Source organism: Stegodyphus dumicola, chromosome 1 (assembly GCF_044657685.1).
Source record: "Stegodyphus dumicola isolate Sdum_Otavi_A_Nest chromosome 1, ASM4465768v1".
NCBI lineage: Eukaryota > Metazoa > Arthropoda > Arachnida > Araneae > Eresidae > Stegodyphus > Stegodyphus dumicola.
This window is the reverse complement of record NC_140768.1, coordinates 153,243,597-153,265,036: the sequence shown is the minus strand read 5'-3', so window position 1 is coordinate 153,265,036 and position 21,440 is coordinate 153,243,597. Positions and strand designations below refer to the sequence as shown.

Below are 21,440 nucleotides of genomic sequence, written 5' to 3'. Positions count from 1 at the left end.
AAGTTTCTGTCTATTCTAACAGCGATTCTTAACAGTCTTTTAATTGCTTCTTTTCTTAATTTTAAGTACTTCCTAACAGGATACTCTGACTCCGTGCAATAACTTCCAAGGTTACATGTAGACTTCATGAGGCTCTTAGCCGTCTATTCGGCTGCGTTTCCGGAGCAGGGTGGAGCAGAGAGTAGACGGTTTCTGCCAGGAAGATATCACACTGTGAGGCTAAGGCCAGGTCAGTGGTCTTCCTTGGTGGCGCTCACTCACTCACCTCTTAGTGACTTACTTAGAAAAAGTATTAGTTTTAAGTTCAATTCCGAAAAAAAGGAAGCTTTTTGCAGATTAAAAGAAATTCTCTCTCAAGCAACTGTTCTACACATATTTAGGAAAGGATATCCATTAGAACTTCATACTGATGTTAGTAGTCAACGCTTTGGTGCGGTACTACTCCAATTGTCTGATGATGGTAATTATCACCCAATCCAGTATATGAGTAAGAAGACTTCACCGCAGCAAGAGAAACTCTGTAGTTACGAATTAGAAGCCCTTGCATTAATAGAAGCTCTGAAGAAGTTTAGAAACTATTTGTTAGGGACTAAATTCAAAGTTGTAACTGATTGTAGTGCTTTTCAAAAAATTTTAGATAAGAAAGATTTAACTCCTAAGATTGCAAGATGGGCAATGCTTATTGAAGAATTCGATTACGAAATTGTACATCGATCAGGAAGCCAAATGAAACATGCTGATGCTCTAAGTAGAAATGCTTTAATTTTAACATCATACACATCCGATGTAACTGAGAAGATTCGGTTAGCACAACAGAAGAATGAAGATGAACATGGGAAATTTATCAAGAATTTAGTTGAGAAGGGAGAAGAAAATGGATTTTTCTTGAGAAATGATATTTTGTACAAATTGGAAAATGACAAAGATCTGTTAGTAGTGCCAGAGTCATTACAGAACGAAGTCATACAGAAGGTACATAAAAAAGGTCACTTTGCTGTAGAGAAAACTGCGAATGCTGTAAAGCAAGAATTCTATATTCCCAGATTCAAATTCAAAGTTGAAAGGATAATTTTACGAAACTTTTGCGAAATTTACTTGGTTCTATCCAGTGAGATCACCAACTACGCAAGAAGTTATTTCAAAATTGAAGCAACAACAGACTGTATTTGGTAATCCAGCCAGAATCATTTCAGATCGAGAACATTTTACATCGAAAGAATTTTCAGCTTATTGTACGGAAAAAGGCATAGAACATGTTAAAATTACTACTGGTATTCCAAGAGGTAACGGACAGATTGAGCGAATCCATAGAATTTTGATTCCTCTTTTGTCGAAATTATCACATAAGGATTCAACGAAATGGTTTAAGTATGTTCCAGATGTCCAGAGGATAATCAACAGTACAACTACGAGAAGTACAAAATATTCACTGTTTGAGCTTCTCATAGGCACGGAAATGAAGAACAAGGAAGATCTAAGAATTAGTGAGATATTGAATGAAGTATATCTAAATCAGTTGATGCAAGAACGTGATGAAATGAGAGAAGATGCGAAAAACAACATTTTGAAGATACAAGAAGAGAATCGTAAACGATTTAACAAAGAAACCGAAACTGTACAAAATTGGCGACTTGGTAGCCATTCAGAGAACTCAGTATGGGACTGGTTTCAAACTGCGACCTGTTTCATGGACCATATAAATTCATAGCTGTTAGATCGAATGACAGATATGAAGTCGAAAAAGTAGGATGCCATGAAGGACCGATATTGACATCTACTGCGGCTGACCATATGAAGCCATGGTCAAATTGATTTATGATTGTATCAGGTCAAATCTAAGGATCTGATACTCTTTTTTCTGTTTTTTTTATTCTCTTTGCAGGTACCTCATGATGATGTTAATGTCCACTCAACAGACATCGAGGACGATGCCCCGCAGGATGGCCGAAACTGTGGAAATCATCGCCGATGCTGACGAATACCTAGCGATGTGACGTCATCCCAGCTTAGTACAGTGCGGAGCAGTCGAGACAATAGCTTCCAGACGTGGAGAAGAACGGAGGCAAGCACACGGCTTGTAAATCCTCCAAGAGTTGGTGGAAACAGACGGTTTCCTTCGATGTTTAAGTTCCTTGTAGCCAAGCTGATCATATTATCTAAAGCTAGCTGTGGAATAAACGTATTCTCTCACGACATGAGCTTACGTGCCTGTGGATGTCAGGAGTGCGTGAGAAATGTTCATCATTACATGAATCCTGTGTGGACTGAGTATAACTATCATGACATCACCTGCAATATTAATTTTTACTTAACTTACCTTTTATTACTCTTATCTATTTCTTATTAGTAAAATAAAGCATTTAATAATGCAATAGACGTGCTCTATTGTGTGTGTGTGTGTGTGTTTGAAAGTAAATTCTACATATATAATATATGAGTTATATATTATACATATAACGAATATCGATATCTGAATTATTATGACAAAGAATGTTTTAAATAAATTTCTATTAACACTTGAAATGAATGAAAAGCGGAATTTATGAGTACAAATAAATTCTTCCATTTTTTGTTTTAGTCAGACACAAATTGGTCTATCGGCACGCTCAAAACTTGAATGGCGCGTATTAACGTCGGCTAGCAAAATGGCTAACCAGCAGAGCTCGGCGGTCGAACAAAAACTGCGAGGGCCGTTGCCAAAAGTAAATTTCTAAGACATTCGAAACACTCGAGTGAAATTTACTTCAAGTGCCTTCCCGACGGGAAACTGGTTAATGACTCTGACTGCTTTACCGGAGGGTCCGGGTTCGAATCCCGAAGAAGGCATGGATGTAATTTATCCAATCCCTAATAGGAGACAACGGTGGCTCACATATTAGGTGCCTATAAAGTGTTAGGTGACAACCGCATCCGGCCGTAGTAATGGCCTACGCCTTTACAAACAGCTAGAGCCCGCCACTGGGATAAAATAAACATCAAGTAAATTTGTATCATGATGAGGGCTACGGAAAGGAGAAGGTATAGTAAACACTTATATCATGATAATTCGTTAATTAACCGAAAATAACGATAATGTTTAGCAAGATGTATACGTCAGTTTAATTTTTCCTGCCATAAAATACTTCTAAGAATGAGAAATATATCTCTTGGCTGAGCTGTTTCAATAAGCAGAATGACTCGCTTATGCTTACTTTGAAAACAAGTATAACTTTTACAAGAAATAAATAGAACACATTTAATTTAATGATAGAAAAGAGGTCATTTTAAGGCATATATTTTTCTACAGGAAACTGCTTGGCGCGTGTTGTCATATAATAGATCTAAATTTTCTTAAAGTTGTAATATTAAACGATAATTATAATTTTATAACAATTTTTTACTACAAGCGTTTATAAATATTTTGAAGCAAATACATTTATTGAACAAATACTATTTTAAAATTTTAAAACATTAGCTGTAGAACTAGCTTTAGAATTGTCATTAACCAAAACGATGTCCATATTCATACAACTAAACTCTGCATTAATTTATATATATGCTTTTTAAATTCCTACTATTAAGCTCATATTCTACCTATATCTTGTTCAAATTTTTAATTGTTAGTAAAATACTTTTTATTCATCTACTCGAGTTCAAATACATTTTTTTAAACTTGCAGTGGATGACACTTAATACAGTTTTTTCGCATGTTATATTTTTTTTTTTTTTTTTTTTTTTTTTTTTTTGCATTTTAAATTTAAATTCTTTTTATTTGTATTAAAATTTTTTTTTGTATTTTAAAAATTTTTCTTTGTTGCCTTAAGTAGGAATTCACTTTAATTTTTTTTATATATATAAACTTGTTTTTAAACTTAAAACAGTGAAGATTAGTTCGGAAAGTTAAAGAACATTAGATTCTCAAAACGCAAATAAAAATGGCGCAAGAAAACTAACATTAGTTTAATTTTTTCTAGCTGGAAGTCCACCACAAGCTGCTGCCATCGAATTTTAAACCAAAAATTTCTTTTCATATTTTTCACTTTTGTCTATATTTAATGACATTATGATATCGTTTAGCACTTAAAAAAAGACGTATGACTTGTAGGTCAAGTAAACTGATTTTGAATTCGTTTCTTAAACCCATTACCAACAATAAAAAAGAGCCTTCTATCTCTTGTATATAATAATAAATTAAATTCTCCGCTTTGAACAGTTCTCTGTTTTTAATCAAAAATTATACGCGTGGCGAAAATAAAAAAAGGTGAAAATTTTCTTCGAAAAAAATTCTCTCATTCGAAATAAAAACTTGGAAAGTACACAAAGCGTACAAACAAAAAGATAAAAAAACATGAAATATGATACATGCGTTATAAAAACACGCTCCTGTAAAGAAATACTGCCACGAAGAATGTTTACTTTTGACAAATTATATGCATCACTAGTAATTAAGGAAAAGAGGAAAATTATTTTTTTTGTGTAATCTTTCCAGACTTGAAAAAGGACCAATAATTTAGATTATTTTCAGTTTTTTCCGACAGATCATGGAGGAAGCCCAAAGCAGGCTATATATTTATATCTTTCGCGTAAATTAATGTTGAAAGTTTATTTTAAGGAAGATTAGGTAATTAATATAATTTGTTTGTTTTATTTTTTCCCTTTCGGGCTAGAATTTTATAAGGGAATACTTTAATTGTGATCAAGGAAGATTATTTTAATTAATATGAAATTAGAATTTGAATTCTTTTATTAATTTTTTTAGGAAGTAAAGGAAGTACTCTAATCACAGAGAATTTCGGGTATCATATTTCAAGGAACATATCCATTTTGACGGCTCCCGAATCCATATCGCGATTTTTTTACATTTCTGAACGTATGGACAGAAAAAAGAGCACTTTTTACTTTCTAGTACAAAATAAAGCAAGTATTGTAATCGCGAAAAATTTCGGGTATCGTATTTCAACGAAAATATCCATTTTGACCGCTCTCGATTCCATTTGAACCATGTTTTTGCTTTACATCTGTACGTACGGACAGAATAAAGGACTCTTTTTCCCCAAACGGATTGTTAAATGCATTTAAAATGGATTCAAAAGAGATTTTTTTTTCGTAACGTCTGTACGTACGTACGAGTATATGTATGCATCTCGCATAACTCAAAAACGTGTAACCTCAGATTGTTGAAATTTTGTGTGTGGCACTGTTATAATATGTAGATGTGGATCTCCGTCTTTGGTTGCAATCGGCCGCTTAAAAATATATATAATTATATTCATATACCCACTGTGTTACCCTCCTTGGTGAGCTAAATTTTTTTATTCTTATATGTTGGTAAATTGTGCATTTTTTGCTTTAAATGTGATTGAATTATGCTGCTCTTATGCTCCGGTAACTGTTCTTATGCTCCTTTAGTTAATCTGCATGCAGTATTTTAGAATTATGAACAGTATAAAAGTTGTTTACATTCCACTAAGCCTAACAATGCCGCCGTTTGTTTACATTTGAAACTTAGTACAGTAGAAGTCCGATAATCCGGCATGTTCGGGACCGGCTCGGTGCCGGACTACCGAAAATTCCGGTCTATCGGGCGGTAATTATAAGAACAATTAGGTTAATAATTAAACTAAAAATACAGTATGCAAATACATACAACAAAGTTTATTTTACATTTCATATAATGTATGTATACGTACTGTAAAACATATTTCACTTAGATTTAAAAAAGTCACGAATGTCTTTTTGTTTTCTTGACTTTTGGCATTTAGTATAAAATTTATTTCTAATGATATGGAAATCAATAATTTCTGAAGCACTGTAGCTAGTACTAGCCTCGGCAAAAGAGATAAACTTATTTAATGATTCTGCAGCTTCTGCCCAGCTGATTTTTTCCTTTTCTTCCGTTTCGGCATCTGAATCATTTTCTTCAAGATTTTGAGTAGGCTGAGGGTTTACTACAATGTTGATAATGTCCTCATCGGTTAGTTCTTGTTCAACAGGCTCATTCTCGTCGATTAAAAGCCACTCCTCTACCTCATCTTCAGGCAGGTTTTTCAAGGGATTGTCAGTACTTCTAACGACATCCAAAACTTTGGTCAGAGCGTCTTGATGGTTTTCTTCCTCATCAGTCTGTAGAGTTAGATCAGATGCAGGGTTTGCAGCTGGCCAAAGTTTTCTCCAGCATTTTTGGAGTGTTGTATTTTTTACCTGGTTCCAAGACTGTGAAATAGCATAGACGGCATCTTTTACTGTAAACTTTTTTTGAAAATCAGTCACGTCACAGTCGGCATTTAACAGGCCTTGAATAAAAGACCTTCTATAAAAGCATTTTAAATTTTGAATAACCCCTTGGTCCATGGGTTGAATCAAAGATGTTACGTTAGGTGGGAGCAGAGTAGCAACAATATTTCCAGAAACTAACTCATCTACTGGCGGATGGGCTTTGCAATTGTCCAAAAAAGGATGGCTTTAGTATCTTCTGGTAGACCAAGGCTTTTGAAGGATTCCTTGACCTCAGGCACAAAGTGGTGAAAAAACAGTCTTTAAAGAGGGCGGCAGTTATCCACGCATTTGATTGAGCATCGTATTGGACAGGCAAGTGTGTAACATTCTTAAAAGCCCTGGGTTTTGCAGATTTACCTATCACAAAAGGGGTCACTCGGTGGTTTCCAGACGCATTAGCACATAGCAAAACGGTTAATCTGTCTCTTTGTTTTTTTTAAAACCCTTGGCTGCTTTTCTCCTCCCCCAGCTAGTGTAGATGTTGGTAAACATCGCCACAATAGCCCTGTTTCATCAGCATTGTAAATCTGTTCAGGTGTTAAATCATTATCAGCCACGATTTTCTCAAACATGTCTTTGTATTTTTCTGCAGAGTTTTGGTTTGCTGAAAGGGTTTCTCCAGTTACATCAAGTCTTCGAATTCCATACCGAAACTTAAAGTTTCTGAGCCAACCATCAGAATAATTACATTCACTTTCAGCAACTCCTAAATCTTGGCCGAATTTCTTTGCCTTTTCAACAATCATTGGCCCTGTTACCGGCTTTTCTTCAGAACGTACTGCACTAAACCATTTGAACAATACACTATCTAGCTGTTCCAGTTTTGGTTTTTTTAATGTTTGTCTAGAAGCCAATTTTTCAGTTGTTACCGATTGAGAAGCAAACTTCATTAGTTCATCTTTTTGTTTTTTAATGTCATAAATAGTTGATGAGCCAATATTAAACTCATTCATTAAAACATTTCTATTCTCGCCTTTTTCTAGCCGTTTGATGATTTCTAGTTTCTGATTGAGAGTCAGTGTTACGTGTTTTCGTTTCTCTCCTTTTGAACTCGAAGGCTTAGTTTTTGAAAACATGGTCACTGTACAGTTAGAACGAAAATCACTTTTTTTATAAACAGTTTCAAAAGTTACGTTTACTGCGATGTGAAAGGACACAAAAAAACCACGCACACAAAAAAAAAAAAAAAAAAAAATGGCGAAGACGCTTCGTGATTGATTAACGGAGCTGCACTGCAGCTGAATTTGTTGTGACAGCTGAGACTAGCCGGCCGCTAATTTTTTCCGAACAATACCAAGCGCTTCCGGATGATCTCGAACTACCCCGAAAACTTCCGAATAGCTCTCGAGCGGTTTTATTTGCTTTAAAGACACACTTTTGGAGAAAACCAAAATTTTTACAATTTTCCGGAGCGATGCCGGACTATCGGGCATTCCGGACTGTTGGATGCCGGACTAATGGACTTCTACTGTAGCAAAATAAATTCAGTTTCTGCGCCAACTTCAGTGTCTTTTTTCCGAGTGAGGCCAAAAGTTTTGTGCACTGGAAAACACGTCTTTCTGGCTAATTTTAATTGTATTTTTTTTTTTTTTTTTTTTTTTTCGGTGTTTTTGTTTTTTTTTTGTATCTTACAATTTTTAATGAAAGTATTTTGAGTTTTTATGTATTTTTTCCTTCTGCGAAGTGAGAACCGAATTGATTGAAAATTAAATTTTATAATAAAATTTATAATAAATTATAATAAAATTTAGGATTAATCCAAATATAATACTCAAATTTTTAATTATTTATTATTAAAATTTATATTTTAAAGTACTTTTTAAATAGTTTTCGAAAAACATATTGTGTTAAACCTACAAACGTTTTCACATCATCTTAAAGTAGATGTATTTCTAGGCGCTCCTGCATAAAATTAGAGTTTTTTATTCAAAATGTTCTAAGATATACATGAATTTACGTACTGGAACGTTTTGAAATTTGGCATCTTTTTTCCGAGCGATAATAACGCCAAAAGATAAAACGCACTTTCTTAAAATTATTTGAATGTATGAAAGATGACTTTTTACCCGCTCCTTTATAATGCAAAAAAGAAAATGAAAATAGGCTGCTATAAATGAAGAAATTCGCTAAGGAATTCTTCTCCGCCAAGTGAAGAAGTTCGCCAAGTGAATTATTCTTGACGAAAACTGAGAAAATGCGCCAAAATAAATTTTTGAATTTCTCCGTAAATTTCACACCAAATTTTACAAAATTTAGTATTTAGGCATAATTTGAGTTGTAGAATCGCAGTACGGAAAAAAACTGGCATGTCATTTCAGAAAAAGTCCGGTTTTTAGCCAAAATACCTATGTTAGAAATGCTATATATAAAACAAATATATGTCCTAAGTCGCGCTTTCGAAGCATGAAAAACGCAAGTTGAATTGCGTCAATCGGCCCAGTAGAATGGGAGATATAGAACTGTCCCCCCCCTTCTTTTTTTTTTTTTTGGCGCAGTGTACATGGGACTGCTATAAGATCTAGTTGTGTGACTCAATTTTCTGTTGCAATCGGCAGTGCCACAAGTATACACATATATACCCATTCCCTTGCCTGGCTTAAAAGTCCCTGCCTGGCTTCTATTTTCGCTATTGTCGGATGTACATATATAATTCCAGTTACAGAAGTGTTTTAAATAACGAAAATATTCACGTTTGGGGAAAATCAAATTTTAAATTAAATTGATTTTTGACAAATAACGAAATTTGAATATAATTTTTAATGCGATGTCTTCCGGTTCCTATACCTATATTTCGGAAAGTTTTGTTCTCATTATGAAAAAATAAAAATACAAGAAGTTTGGCTTTAATAGGCCTTACATATGGTGTACAAGAAATGTGGTGTCCATATCAGCCATTTATTAATTGCTTGTGATCTAATATGCACTTTAGTCCGCATCATTAAAAAACTTTCTGATACAGCCCAGGCTTCACGCGTATAATTATTCTAATTTACTACAAGGCATTTTAATATAATTGCTAATCTTTTGTATTGTTGCTAGGGTTACTGATGGGCATTCGCTCGCTAGCTGATTTGAAAAATTGATTCACTTTACTTTGCAAACGAAAGGTAATTGGACAAAACAAGAGCGGTAGCTGTTTTAAAATCCACCCACCTAGAGCTCTTCTTGGAAGCGTGCAAAGAGATTTCGATTCCTGTTTAGGGAGAAAAGGAATTAGAATTAAATTTTTACCATGTCCAAACTTTTTGAACATCTTTTTTATTTCGTAATTTTTTGTTAGTTGTATGTATAAAAATACTTTTAGGGAATATCAAAATAGCAGTTGAAAGAAATCAGTCCGAAAAGTTAGCAGCTCAACTGAGTCGATTCTTCCGATCCCCCTACTCATTCCATTCTTTCGGCTCTTCACTTCATCTTCGCATTCCAGTCTTGATTCCCTCCCCGTTACCGAACTTATTTATCAAGGATGTTATTAGTGAGTGACGGGTCGTAAAAAAGAATTGAGTCAGTTCATTGAACGAACGGTTCTGATCTGATCACATAAAAGAGAGGTTTTCCCCCGCACACTTCTAACTAATAGGATTTTGATATCTCGTTAACACTGCTAGACGCCGGGTGCATAAATAATTTTGGTGCTGTAAATAGATCAATAGTTCAGCCGTAAGTCTCCTCATTCCTGGTTGAAAAACCTTCCTTGCTAGTTTGACGCCTTTCTGGTTGAAAAACCTTCCTTGCTAGTTTGACGCCTTTCTAGTTGAAAAACCTTCCTTGCTAGTTTGACGGAAAAATAAATTCCGCTTTCTGTCAGTTAGCCAGAAAAATTTATTCTGAGAGTGTAATATAAAACTGATAAATATTTCCTACTGAGCTTTATACCAACCCTCATCTATTTCCTTCGTCTTCGTATTTTCTAATCATCTATTTCATTTAAGCTAATGGTGAATCTGAATGTCATCAAATACCTGTTGGTAAAATTTTCTCAAATTATACCTGCGAGCTCGTGGCCGTCAAAACGGCTTTAGATATCTTCCTTTCGAAGGCCCTTCAGAACTCCAGTGGCCTCTTATTATTCTCTGATTCTAAATCTGCGCTCCAAGCCATCCTAAGGGGGCAACTCTCAACTTACCCAGGACATTATCGTGCTCATGAACAAAACTACTGCAGCCCGAAAGACCTGCGCACTGCAGTGGATACCAGCGCACGTTGATATTTGCGGAAATGAGCAGGCTGATGGCCTTGCTAAAGACGCCCGCAATAGTTCTCAACTTTCCAACAGCTTAACACGTGCTGACGCTGAGGCAATAGCCAGCCGAAGACTTATCTCCCAAGCAATCAAGAAGAATTCCATTCTTGCCCTAAATTGTAACCGTGCCATTTCCACTACCAGAGCCAGACTGAAGACAAAACACTTGAAAGGAATGAAGATATCATCTGATGGCCAGCGAAGTTATAATAGCTATCCTCACTGTACTGATATCCAACTTTCTCTGGTTTATCTCTTCGGCTATCCTGCTATGTTGGCCAAGCTCTTCAGTACAGATATAACTCCCTCGCACCAACTCGTATATTCTTCGAAGATTATTGATGTTGCTGCTGCTGTTCTGGATTCTTTCAGTCATATTTGACTGCTCTCAACCGACTTCTCGGACAAGACAACATTAACAACACGAACCCTCATATTTTAAGCTTACCTTTCGGACACATCCAACAAAGTTGGGAATACGGGAAGCAGGCAAGAGTTGGGCAGCGGTGGTAGGTGCAGCCCCTCCGACGTAGATAACGCTGCTGGACAGCATCGAAAAGGACCCAGTCGTCAAACCTCGTTCTGTATATACTCCATCGATCGTCACAGATAGCTGTAAAATAACATATTTCAGTTAAAGCACTAAAAGAACTGTTTTAAAATTACAATAAAGTTGCAGAGCATTGAAAAATAAAATTATTTTTAACCGAAACCGGACGTCAATCTCGAAAGAGATATTAGTCTCCAAACGGCGTTTTGTATTGAATCACTTTATACGACGTATCACTTTTCAAATTGTTGCATAAACATATACATAGTTCTAGCAAAAGAAAAGGTACTTAGAAGCATCAAATTTTGAATCATGCAGCCAAACATGAGCACCTGGAAACCCGAATTTTAAATTTTTATTTTGTTTTATTATTTATTTCATATTTTGTGAAACTTTAGCGAATTTTCGATTAATAAACGCAAAGATTTGAAATCGAGAAGTAGCGGTAGTATACGAAAAAAAAAGTTTTTTTTTTATCTCCAGCGCGAAAAACTTTCTGTCGAAAATTCTAAAGATAAGTTGTTTTTAAATATTTTGTGATTTTGCCGTTGAATCGAATTTTATGGGGAGTAAACACCAAGAACGCGATCTTTAGTAAATAAAGTAAACACACAAAATGTTAAAAATAAAAAGACCAAAAAAAAATTGTAAAGCAATCTTAGTATGTAAGCTTAACATTGATAGGATGAACTGAGAACTTGAATATATATGTGTATATATATATATATATATATATTGTTGCATACGAACAGTAATTGTGAAGAAAATTATGTTTAATAATGCAGGTAAGAAGACCAATAAAAATGAATAATAATAATAATAGTAATACTTTTCCAAACAAAATCTGAAAGCATTCAAATTTTACATTTCGCCTAAAGGGGTATCAGTATCAGTATCAGTAGCGGGCGCAGCCCGACCCGCCTAACCAAACAAGTTGGTCTTCTGGTCATGACAGGCCATGCCCATTTCAACAAATGAAAAAATGAAACATAAAATATCTAAATGAGAATAATCATGTGTAAATAAATAAATATAAGCATAAAAGTGAAGAAAAGGAACAAATACAAATATTTAGACAAGAGCAGACACTAAAGACAAAAACAAAAAAGCGAATAACAAACACAAACAATGGTAACAACAAATTATTAAAAAATACCAATTAGTAAAATGCAAATATCGTACACTGATTCCCACTGCCCGGCGCTCACCGCCAATAAATTTCATCACAGATTTACATAATTGTGCGAAATCTTTATAGCATAAAAAGGGATTTTCAAAATCAGTATTTTTATTGTTTCTTAGGCCATCAAAGTAGGGACAGACCTCTAGGAAATGCTTATCATCACCAAACAGATCACATAGTTTACATTTATCGTCGTTCTGTATCTTAAACCTAGCGAAGTATCCCGGGAAAAGCCCATGTCCGGTCAGAAACTGGTTAACTTCAAAATCATTAAAGATATTTTTTTCCCCTAATCAGTTCTAAATGTTTCAAATAGCGACTTTTCCTTTTAGAAGAATTCCATTGTAAAAGGGGTGTTCCGTAATTTGAAGGAAAAGGCTAGAGGGCACTGTTGCTCGCATAGTAAAAGAGAGAATAAAGTTTGTTCATGTTGAAGGCGGCGGCCTAAGAATACGCTCTGTATATAGTGAATTAAAATATTGTTAAAAATGTAAAAGTGTTAAAATTAGTAAACTCACTGAACCACCATCATATGATTAACCACCATCATAGAAATGCAAAAAATATTAGAGCGGCCGTTTGTTTAACATTTTGTGTGTTACTTTTATTTATTAAATATCATTTTCTTCGCACTTGAACCATAAACATTTATTAGCAAGCACTTAAACATGACTAGAAATATAAGTGCAGCACTTAAACATTTACTAGGAATATAACTGCAGACATCATAAACTATGTATTTTATTTCTCATATGATCGAACAATTTTACGCAGGGTCTTTTTGAATAACTAAATGTAATAAAGAAAAAAGGGAAAAAAAGAAAATATGAATGGTTTCAGATTTTAATTTACGTCCAAAGGGGCCTTTTTTTTATCATTTTATGTGTTACGTTTATTTATCAAATATCCTGTTCTTCGCACTTAACCATAAAATTCAGTTCAAGAGCAATATCGCAAAATAATTTTAAACTGAGCCTGTCTTTCGAATTTCCGATAAACAGTCTCGCGCGATAGGGACAAAAATTCTTTTTAAGTACAGTGTTCGCTTTGAAATCCTTGAGCTTGCTAATCAAAAATTCTTTAAAGATTGACAAAATATGAAATCCATAAGAAAATAAATTCCAGATTTCAAATTAGGGTTTCCAGATGCCACATTCCGTGGAAGATTAGGTTATTAAAAATTGGATGGCTCTAGGTACGTTGTTTTATCACAGTATGAGAAGCATATATACATTCATGCAGAATCTTCATTATTTAATTTCTTTAGATATAGCACAGGGCTCTAATAATTGGTGGCAACAATTTGAAACGTGATCCGACATTTATAGTGAACCAGCGCAAAATGCCAAAAGGAAATCAATAGCCCTCCTGGGCTAACGCCCTTTGGGCTAAAAAATGGATTTGTAGGAATGACTGTAACACCAGCGAGCTCAGCGAGAACGTGAAAGGCTTTAACAAAGCATTTTAGGCGACGGTTAAAATATGAAACCTTTCAGAATTTTTTATTGCCTTGTTTCAGTTAAATTTGCCAAAGTAGGACAACCAAAATTACAAATTGTCCAAGAAAAACCATTAATATTCGAGTGTTTGCGTTTTTTTGGAGAATTACAATACATCGTCAAAATCTGCGAAAAGATGTATGGACCTTATCCATTTCACTTCTTCGAAGGTATGCTTTGAAAAAAGTATCAAAGATTCGAGGTTTCAGTTTTTATAACCCAAATGCAAAGAATATTGTGGTCATCTGTTTTAAGAGAGAGAAGTAAATGAAACATTTTTCCAATTTCATGGAGGAACTGTCTTTTCTATGTTTGGCTAGGGTCAGAATTCAGCCGTCGATTTTTAACCAACTATCGAATTTAGATATGCTTCTGAGCATCACGATATGCAATGTGTAGTTACGCTTCAAGAACGTTAAACACACCACAATGCAAAGCTCATCTAAACAGTGAAGCTCGCACGAGGAGGTTACTTCGAAGTCGACTCTGAACCGAAAAACTGAGAGCTGATGTTGTCTGGGCCACCGAGAAATCTCTAATATCTTTTACTTCTCGAAACTATTGCGAAGCATATACTGATAAATTTACATATAAGAGCCAGATACGGTTACAGTTACACACAGAGATCGATTGTAGTTATTCAAACGCAGCACACGTGGACAGGATCCAAATGTCGCCAGATGGCCATTTTGGAGGCTTCGGTGATTTCTTGCCATATCTGGCTTCAAAAATTCATCAACAAAACCATCACTAATTTTAATTTAGAGATATAGCCATTTACTTCCTTGCTAAATAGACTTCCCCTGTAATCTTATTTTTCCGGCAGAGCTTCGTACTGTTCAAGCATCTCAAGTTACATTATGCCAACAAATATTACAATTTCATATACAATTTCGTTAAAGTTATTAACATACTAGCGGAAGTACCCGATGCCAGTTAGGTTAAATTGAGAATAATGTTTCTAACAACAGAGAGAACGATACCGCTGTAATCCTTCTTTAATAACGAGTCCTATATATTCCGATATAGATTTTGTAAAATTGAAAATTTTTTGATTAATAAACTCTACAATTTGAAAGCGAGCGGAATACGTTTCAAAATAAAGCATTTTTACATCCAGCGCGCGAGACTGTTGCCATTCGGAAAAATGAGTGCAAAAATGAGTGTTTTCAAAGTTTTTAATTAATATCTCGGCTGATTAAAGTCGTACGAAGATGGGAACACTCGAAATGGCTTTCCACGAATTTTTAGAATCAGGAATAATGCATTTAATGTTTGGCAACGTTATTTTTATTCCACTGTAAAACTTCGAAATTTTTTATTAACAAACTCTACAATTTGAAAGGGAGCAGTGGCAACACTTCTCGAAAGACAGGGATTTTTATCTCCAACGTGCGAGACTGTAGGCACTCGAAAAATGAGGGCGCGAATTAGAGTTTTCTGCGTTTTTAATTAATATTTCTTAATTTATTTATTTATTTATTTTTTGAAAAGATGTGGACGTCGATCTTTTTCAGGACCTAGAAAAGAACCGTAGAAAGTTTGGTAACAATAGCTATAGTAGTGACTGAGTTAATCGCGAACAAACACACAGACTTTTTTCTTTATATATAGAGATATATAAAATTCGTAACGATATCTTATTCGGAATCAAGAATGTTATTCAGCTTCTACAATATGTGCGAATCTTACCCTTTCCTCGGGATTACACAAAAAATCAGATTAAATTTACATTTAAAAGAAAATTTTCTTAGAGTTTAAATTGAATCTAAAATTGCGTATTATGTTTCTAGAATATCGCTCATAAATTTCATTAAAATAATCTAGAAACTATTAAGAATTTTCGAAATAACTGAAGAAAGCAATGTACAGGATTCTCTAAATATGTAAAAGCTTCTTGTTAGGTTTGATCAAAAAATTTAAAAAAAGCGAATACTCACATGACAGAATCCGGTTGCCCTTGTTATCTGAAAAGAGATAAAAATTTTTAAATGTTAACATGATTACTTAGATAAAAGTTACTCATGGTTCCATAAAGAATAGAATAATGGTATTATTTAAAAAAAAACATAGTTGTGACAGCAATCTATACACAGACATGACAGCAAAATCTAGTGTCATACACTTCAGAAATAGTTATATTAGGAAACCAAACGAACTTAAACAATATTTATTTATTACGAGGTTTCCTCAGAAAAATAGCTGATGTGGACACTGCATGAATTTTTGGTACCGGCTTATTAAATTATACACATTTTTTGCTTCACTTCATTTAAACTTATTTCCTCGAATTTCATTAAAGATATAATTCTCATTCAATCAATTCAGTTCTCAATTCGCGGCAACGCAAAAATATAGGCACCTCAGTAAAAACTCAAAACATAACTCAAAACACCTTCAGTAAAAATTGCAGGAAAGACAAAACACCTTTAGTAAAAATTGCAGAATACAGAAAAACATAAAACACCTAAAAAAGTGAAAAAAAAAACTTTGTTTAAAACCTTTTTTACAGTAAAAATTAGAGTTTCTGCGCAAAAATAAGCTATTAGGCCAACAGGAAGGAAGAAAGACCTTTCGTTGCACAAAATTGAAAGTTCACTTTCGATAATATATTGGGCAAAAAACATTGATGCTGTTTTCACCAACGTACTTAATTGACTGTTATAAAAAAAGCTTCAGTTGGTAGCAAATGGCGGCCTCGTTTGGCATAGCGCCACTTAAAATTTTAAATCATTAATAATTCTACAACTATTGCATGCAGATTAACTAAAGTCATAAAAACTTTAACCAGAGCATAAGAACAACTGAGTTCAATCACGTTTAAAGCAAAAAATGTACAGTTTAACAACATACATAAAAATGAAAAAAACTCAGCTCACCGAGCCGGGTGGGAGTATTGATATGGCCGATTACAACGAAAACAGGAGGTGCATAACTAATTGTTATAGCAGTAGCATGCAAATTTTCAGCGGTCTACAGCTATCGATGTTTGAGTTATGTGAGATATACGTATACTTCGGGGGAAAAAAGGGGGAGGACAGTTCTATAACTTCCGTTCTACTGGGCCGATTGACAAAAATTCAACTTCCGTTTTTCATGTCTTGAAAGAGCGACTTAGGATATGCATTAGATTTATATATAATGTTGTTCTAATATAGGTATTATGACACAAAATCGGACTTTTTTTGAAATGACATGCTAATTTCTTTCCATATTTCGATTCTACGACTCAAATTATGCCAAACTGCCAAGTTTTGTAAATATCTGGCGAGTAGTTTTTAAAAATTAGCTCTCAAAATTTTAGCTGCGCAATGTTAATTCGATTTGGTAAATATTTACTAATTTCTCTTTTTTTATTAAACTTATTTGATTCTTCCTTTGACATTTCAAAATTTAGGTTCATTCCAAATAAATTTCGCTCATTTTTTATAATTTATTTTTTAAGTTTTTATTTTTAAATAATTTTTTATAAATTTCTCGAAAACCGTTTTTTAATAATAACCTATATATTTTTACCATCATCTTAAAGTAAATCTATTTTTAAGTATACCTGCAAAAAAATTAGAGTTTTATATTCAAAATTTCTGAAAATGTACGTGAATTTATATGTTCGCTCATTTTGAAATTTGGCATATTTGTTGAAAATGATGGTGGTGGTGTATTTAATTACGGCAAAGCACACTAGGGCTATCTGCCTAAGAGGAGGGATGCCTTTCGTGGAGGACTTTCTAAGGGAAACTGGCTCGTATACACGTTACACATGGGGAAAACCACGAAAACACCCATGCAGCCAGCCCGTTCGCGGGATTCGAACCTCGGACCGAACTACCAGTGTTCAGCGACTTTACCGCTCGGCCGCTGGTGGGCCTGCTGAAAATGATGAAACATCAATTTAGGCACTTTGTTAAAATTATTTGAAAGTAGGAACGATGTGACGTCCCCCTCCCCTCCCCTCCCCGTGCACAGTGTAAGAAAGGAAAGGAAAATAGGTTGCCATAAATTAAGAAGTTCCCCAAGTGAGTTATTCTTGGCGAAAACTAAGAAAAGGCCAAGATAAATTTTAAATTTCTCCGTAAATTTCGCACCAAATTTTACAAAATATAATAGACCTAATTTCAGCAGTAGAATCGAAATATGTAAAAAAGTTGGCATGTCATTTCAGAAAAAGTCCGATTTTATGTCAAACTACTTATGTTAGAATGATGCTATATATAAATCTAATATCTATCCTAAGTCGCACTTTCGAGACATGAAAAATGCAATTTTATCAATTTGCCTAGTAGAACGGAACATATAAAATTGCCCCCCCTTTTTTTGCGCAGTGTACATACGTGCATACCTACATACGTACTTACATGCATACGTACGTACGTACAGATGTCACCAAAAATATCCTCTGCATCCAATTTAAATCCATTTTAAAACTATTTTTGTAAAAGTCTTTAGTTCTCTTCATAGGTAAAGATGCCACGCAAAGATATCGGTTAAATGGATTCGGGAACGGTTAACATGGACATTTTCTTTGAAATATCATACTCGGAAATTTTCGTGATTAGAGTACTTCCTTTACACCGTACGAAGAAGTAAAAAATGGCAACAGGCTTTATTTGATTAAATAGTGAGACATCTGATTTCAATTATGAAATGCCTTAAAATTATTATTGAGAACGCAAATAATGCAATCTGTAAATTTTAGCTTATAGAATGAAATCTTATCGAAAATTTCTCCTTTAAAAATTAAAAAAATAGAATTTAAAAAAATTTTGAAAGGTTTCAGATTTTAAATTACGTCCAATAGGGCGTTTTTTTAACATTTTGTGTGTTATCTTTGTTTATTCAATATTATATTCTTCGCACTTAAACCATAAAATTCAGTTCAAGAGCAAATATCGCAAAATAATTTTAAATTGAGCATATCTTTAGAATACACAGTCTCTGTCGCTGGAGATAAAATGTTTTTTCTGTACAACGTTTCCATAGCTCGCTTTGAAATCCTGGAGTTAGTTGATCAAAAATTCGTTAAAGTTTTACAGAATATGAAATCGATAGTAAAACAAATTCCGAATTTGTAATTTGGGCTTCCAGATGCCCATATTCGTAGGGGGATTACGTTATTCAAAACTGGATGGCTGTAGGTACCGTTGTTTTATCACAATGCGAGAAACATGCATACATTCATGCAGATTTTTCATTATTTAATTTCTTTAAATATAATATAGGGGCGATAATATTGGGTAGCAACAATTTGACAATTTAAAACAACGCTTGTAGCGAATCAACGCAAAATGCCAAAACGAAATTAATAGTCCTTCTGGGCCAATTTCTCCTTTGGACTAACAAAATTGGAAAATTTTATAAATATTTTGCTTTTGTTCTTAAATAAAAATATCGAATGATATTTGTGATTTGTGATGGTGTGCGATTGGGAGAATGAAATGAATATAAACACTGTCATAGGTCTGAAGAATTTTACGAAAAGCACTTTTAAATTTGCATTATTTTAGAAGTGACAACAGTACTAAATATACTTCAAATCGCTGTATTTGAATTGTAGCGAGTTGAAGAAAATTGAGAACTACTTCGTGGTACAGATTTTCTGTATGTATTGTTATTTGGTAACCAAAATTTTATGCAATTTGTATTTTTATTAGACTATGAAACATATTGTTAAATAAAATACACAGAATATAAAAGCAAATATCAAAGTCCGCAGGCTCAGAAAAGTGTTTTTAAACATAATCTGCATAAAATACCTTCGAAACTTCCAGCGATCTTCCAGTTTTACCATTTATACATGTGCGTTATATATTCCCTTGCACGAAGCAAAGAAAGTATTGTAATCGCGAAAATTTCGTGTATCATATTTCAACGAAAATATCCATTTTGACTGCTCTCGAATCCATTTGATCGATGTTTTTGTCCGATATCTGTACGTACGGAAAGAATAAAGTACTCGTTTTATCAAAACGTATTGTAAGATGGATTTAAAAGGGATTCAGATGCGATTTTTTTCGTGACATCTGTACGTACGTACATATGTATGTATCTTGCAAAACTCAGAAACGAGTGGCCTTAGAAGGTTGAAATTTTGTATATGGGACTGCTAAAACATACAGATGCCCACCTCACGTTTTGGTTTCGATCTGCCGCTTCAAACGTTATATATTACCGTGAAAGCCCGAAATTGGAGAATGTCGACTTTCACCAGAGAATGTCAACATTCACCAAATACGTCGGTGAAAGATCAAATACTGCATATTCTTGTACATTCGGACCCTCACCGGTGTATGTCGACAATCACAGATATGCTCTGGTGTAGGTCGAAAAAAGAGGAGTATATGTACACGCTGTCATTGCAAAAGGAAGTGTTTCCCAAATAAATTCACTTGTAAAAGCAAGGATCTCTTGTGCAACTCAAAGTGTCATAATAGTTTAAGTTGTTGAAATAAATAAGATTTGAATCACATAATTGAGTAAGTTTTTAACTTCTATTATTTTCTATCATTTCTATCTTCTATTATTTTCTATCATTTTATTCTATTATCTTCTATCAGTTTGAATGTACTGTGTGTTTTAAGTTCTTATATTCTAAAGTTCTTATTTTAAGTTTCAAATGCGTTTATTCGCGACTGAATTACGGAGAAGAAAATATAATATTCTTATATGTTCAACATTCACCATAGTACATGGGGAATGTCGACATTGACCGGTGTAAGTCTGAAATAAGAGTATTTGGAAAATATTTCGGACATACACCGAGCGAATATGTGGATGTTGACATTCACGGGTGAAAGTCGACATTCTCCAGATTTCGGTGTTTCACCGTAACATATGTACACCCAACCTGTTACTCGGTTCGGTGAATTTAGTTAATTCCTACACGTTGGTAAATTGTGCAGTTTTTGCTTTGAAACTTATTGAATTATGTTGCGTTGTCTTCCGCTTAAGATTTTTATTCCTGTAGTTAAATCTGCTTGCAATAGCTACAGAATTTTCAATCATTTAAAAGTTGAAAGGTACTAAGCCTAACGAGGCTGCCATTTGTTTACATTTCAAACTCTTAGTAGAACAGCGAATTAAGTCCGTTTTTTTGCACCAGCTTCAGTGTCTTTTTGCCGAGTGGGACCAGAAGTAAACTTTCAATTGTGTGCACCGGAAAATCTGTCTTATTGCACGCTAGGTGACGTATTTGTTTTTGCGTAGAAACTAAAAATTTTAATTGTGAAAATTATTTTTTAATTTTTTAACTGTACTTGTTATATATTTTTCTGCATTTTACGATTTTTAATGAAAATGCTTTTAATGAAGAATTTTTACGTATTTTTGCAGCGAAGTGAGAGCTAAAGTAATTGAATGAGGAATATATCTCTAATGAAATTCGCGGAAATAGGTTTAAATGAAATGCAGCAAAAAATATGTATAATTTAATGAAATCCTGTGTTGTCCAAATCAGATAGTTAATTTCCCGGCACGGTTTACCTTAAGTAATTGTTTTATGTATTAAGGCTAAGGATTTTTTTCTTTTTATTTTCAGAAATCTTTTCCTCTTAAGAACACAACCCTTAATTTTCTGTTGACGCATTTTCAATTAATAAACCTTTTATCGCGAAAATATACCCACAGCAGTAATTAGAAAACCTAAAATACTCTTAACAATCCTAATAAATGAAATGTAGATACGACGCATAATAAAATGGTGCACCTTTGGCT

The 21,440-nt window shown here is 34.0% G+C and overlaps 1 protein-coding gene across 1 annotated transcript in view; it reads right to left on the bottom strand.

The window, feature by feature from the left end:
* Positions 1 to 21,440, bottom strand: part of LOC118201240 (neurexin 1-like) — a 567,570-nt gene that overhangs the window by 100,246 nt on the left and 445,884 nt on the right. Inside the window, exons 6-7 of the mRNA XM_085822212.1 lie at positions 15,671 to 15,697; positions 10,947 to 11,111 (exon numbers count right to left, since the gene is read on the bottom strand). Coding sequence (XP_085678338.1) covers positions 10,947 to 11,111; positions 15,671 to 15,697 — 192 coding nt within the window. The remainder of the gene's footprint in view (positions 1 to 10,946; positions 11,112 to 15,670; positions 15,698 to 21,440) is intronic.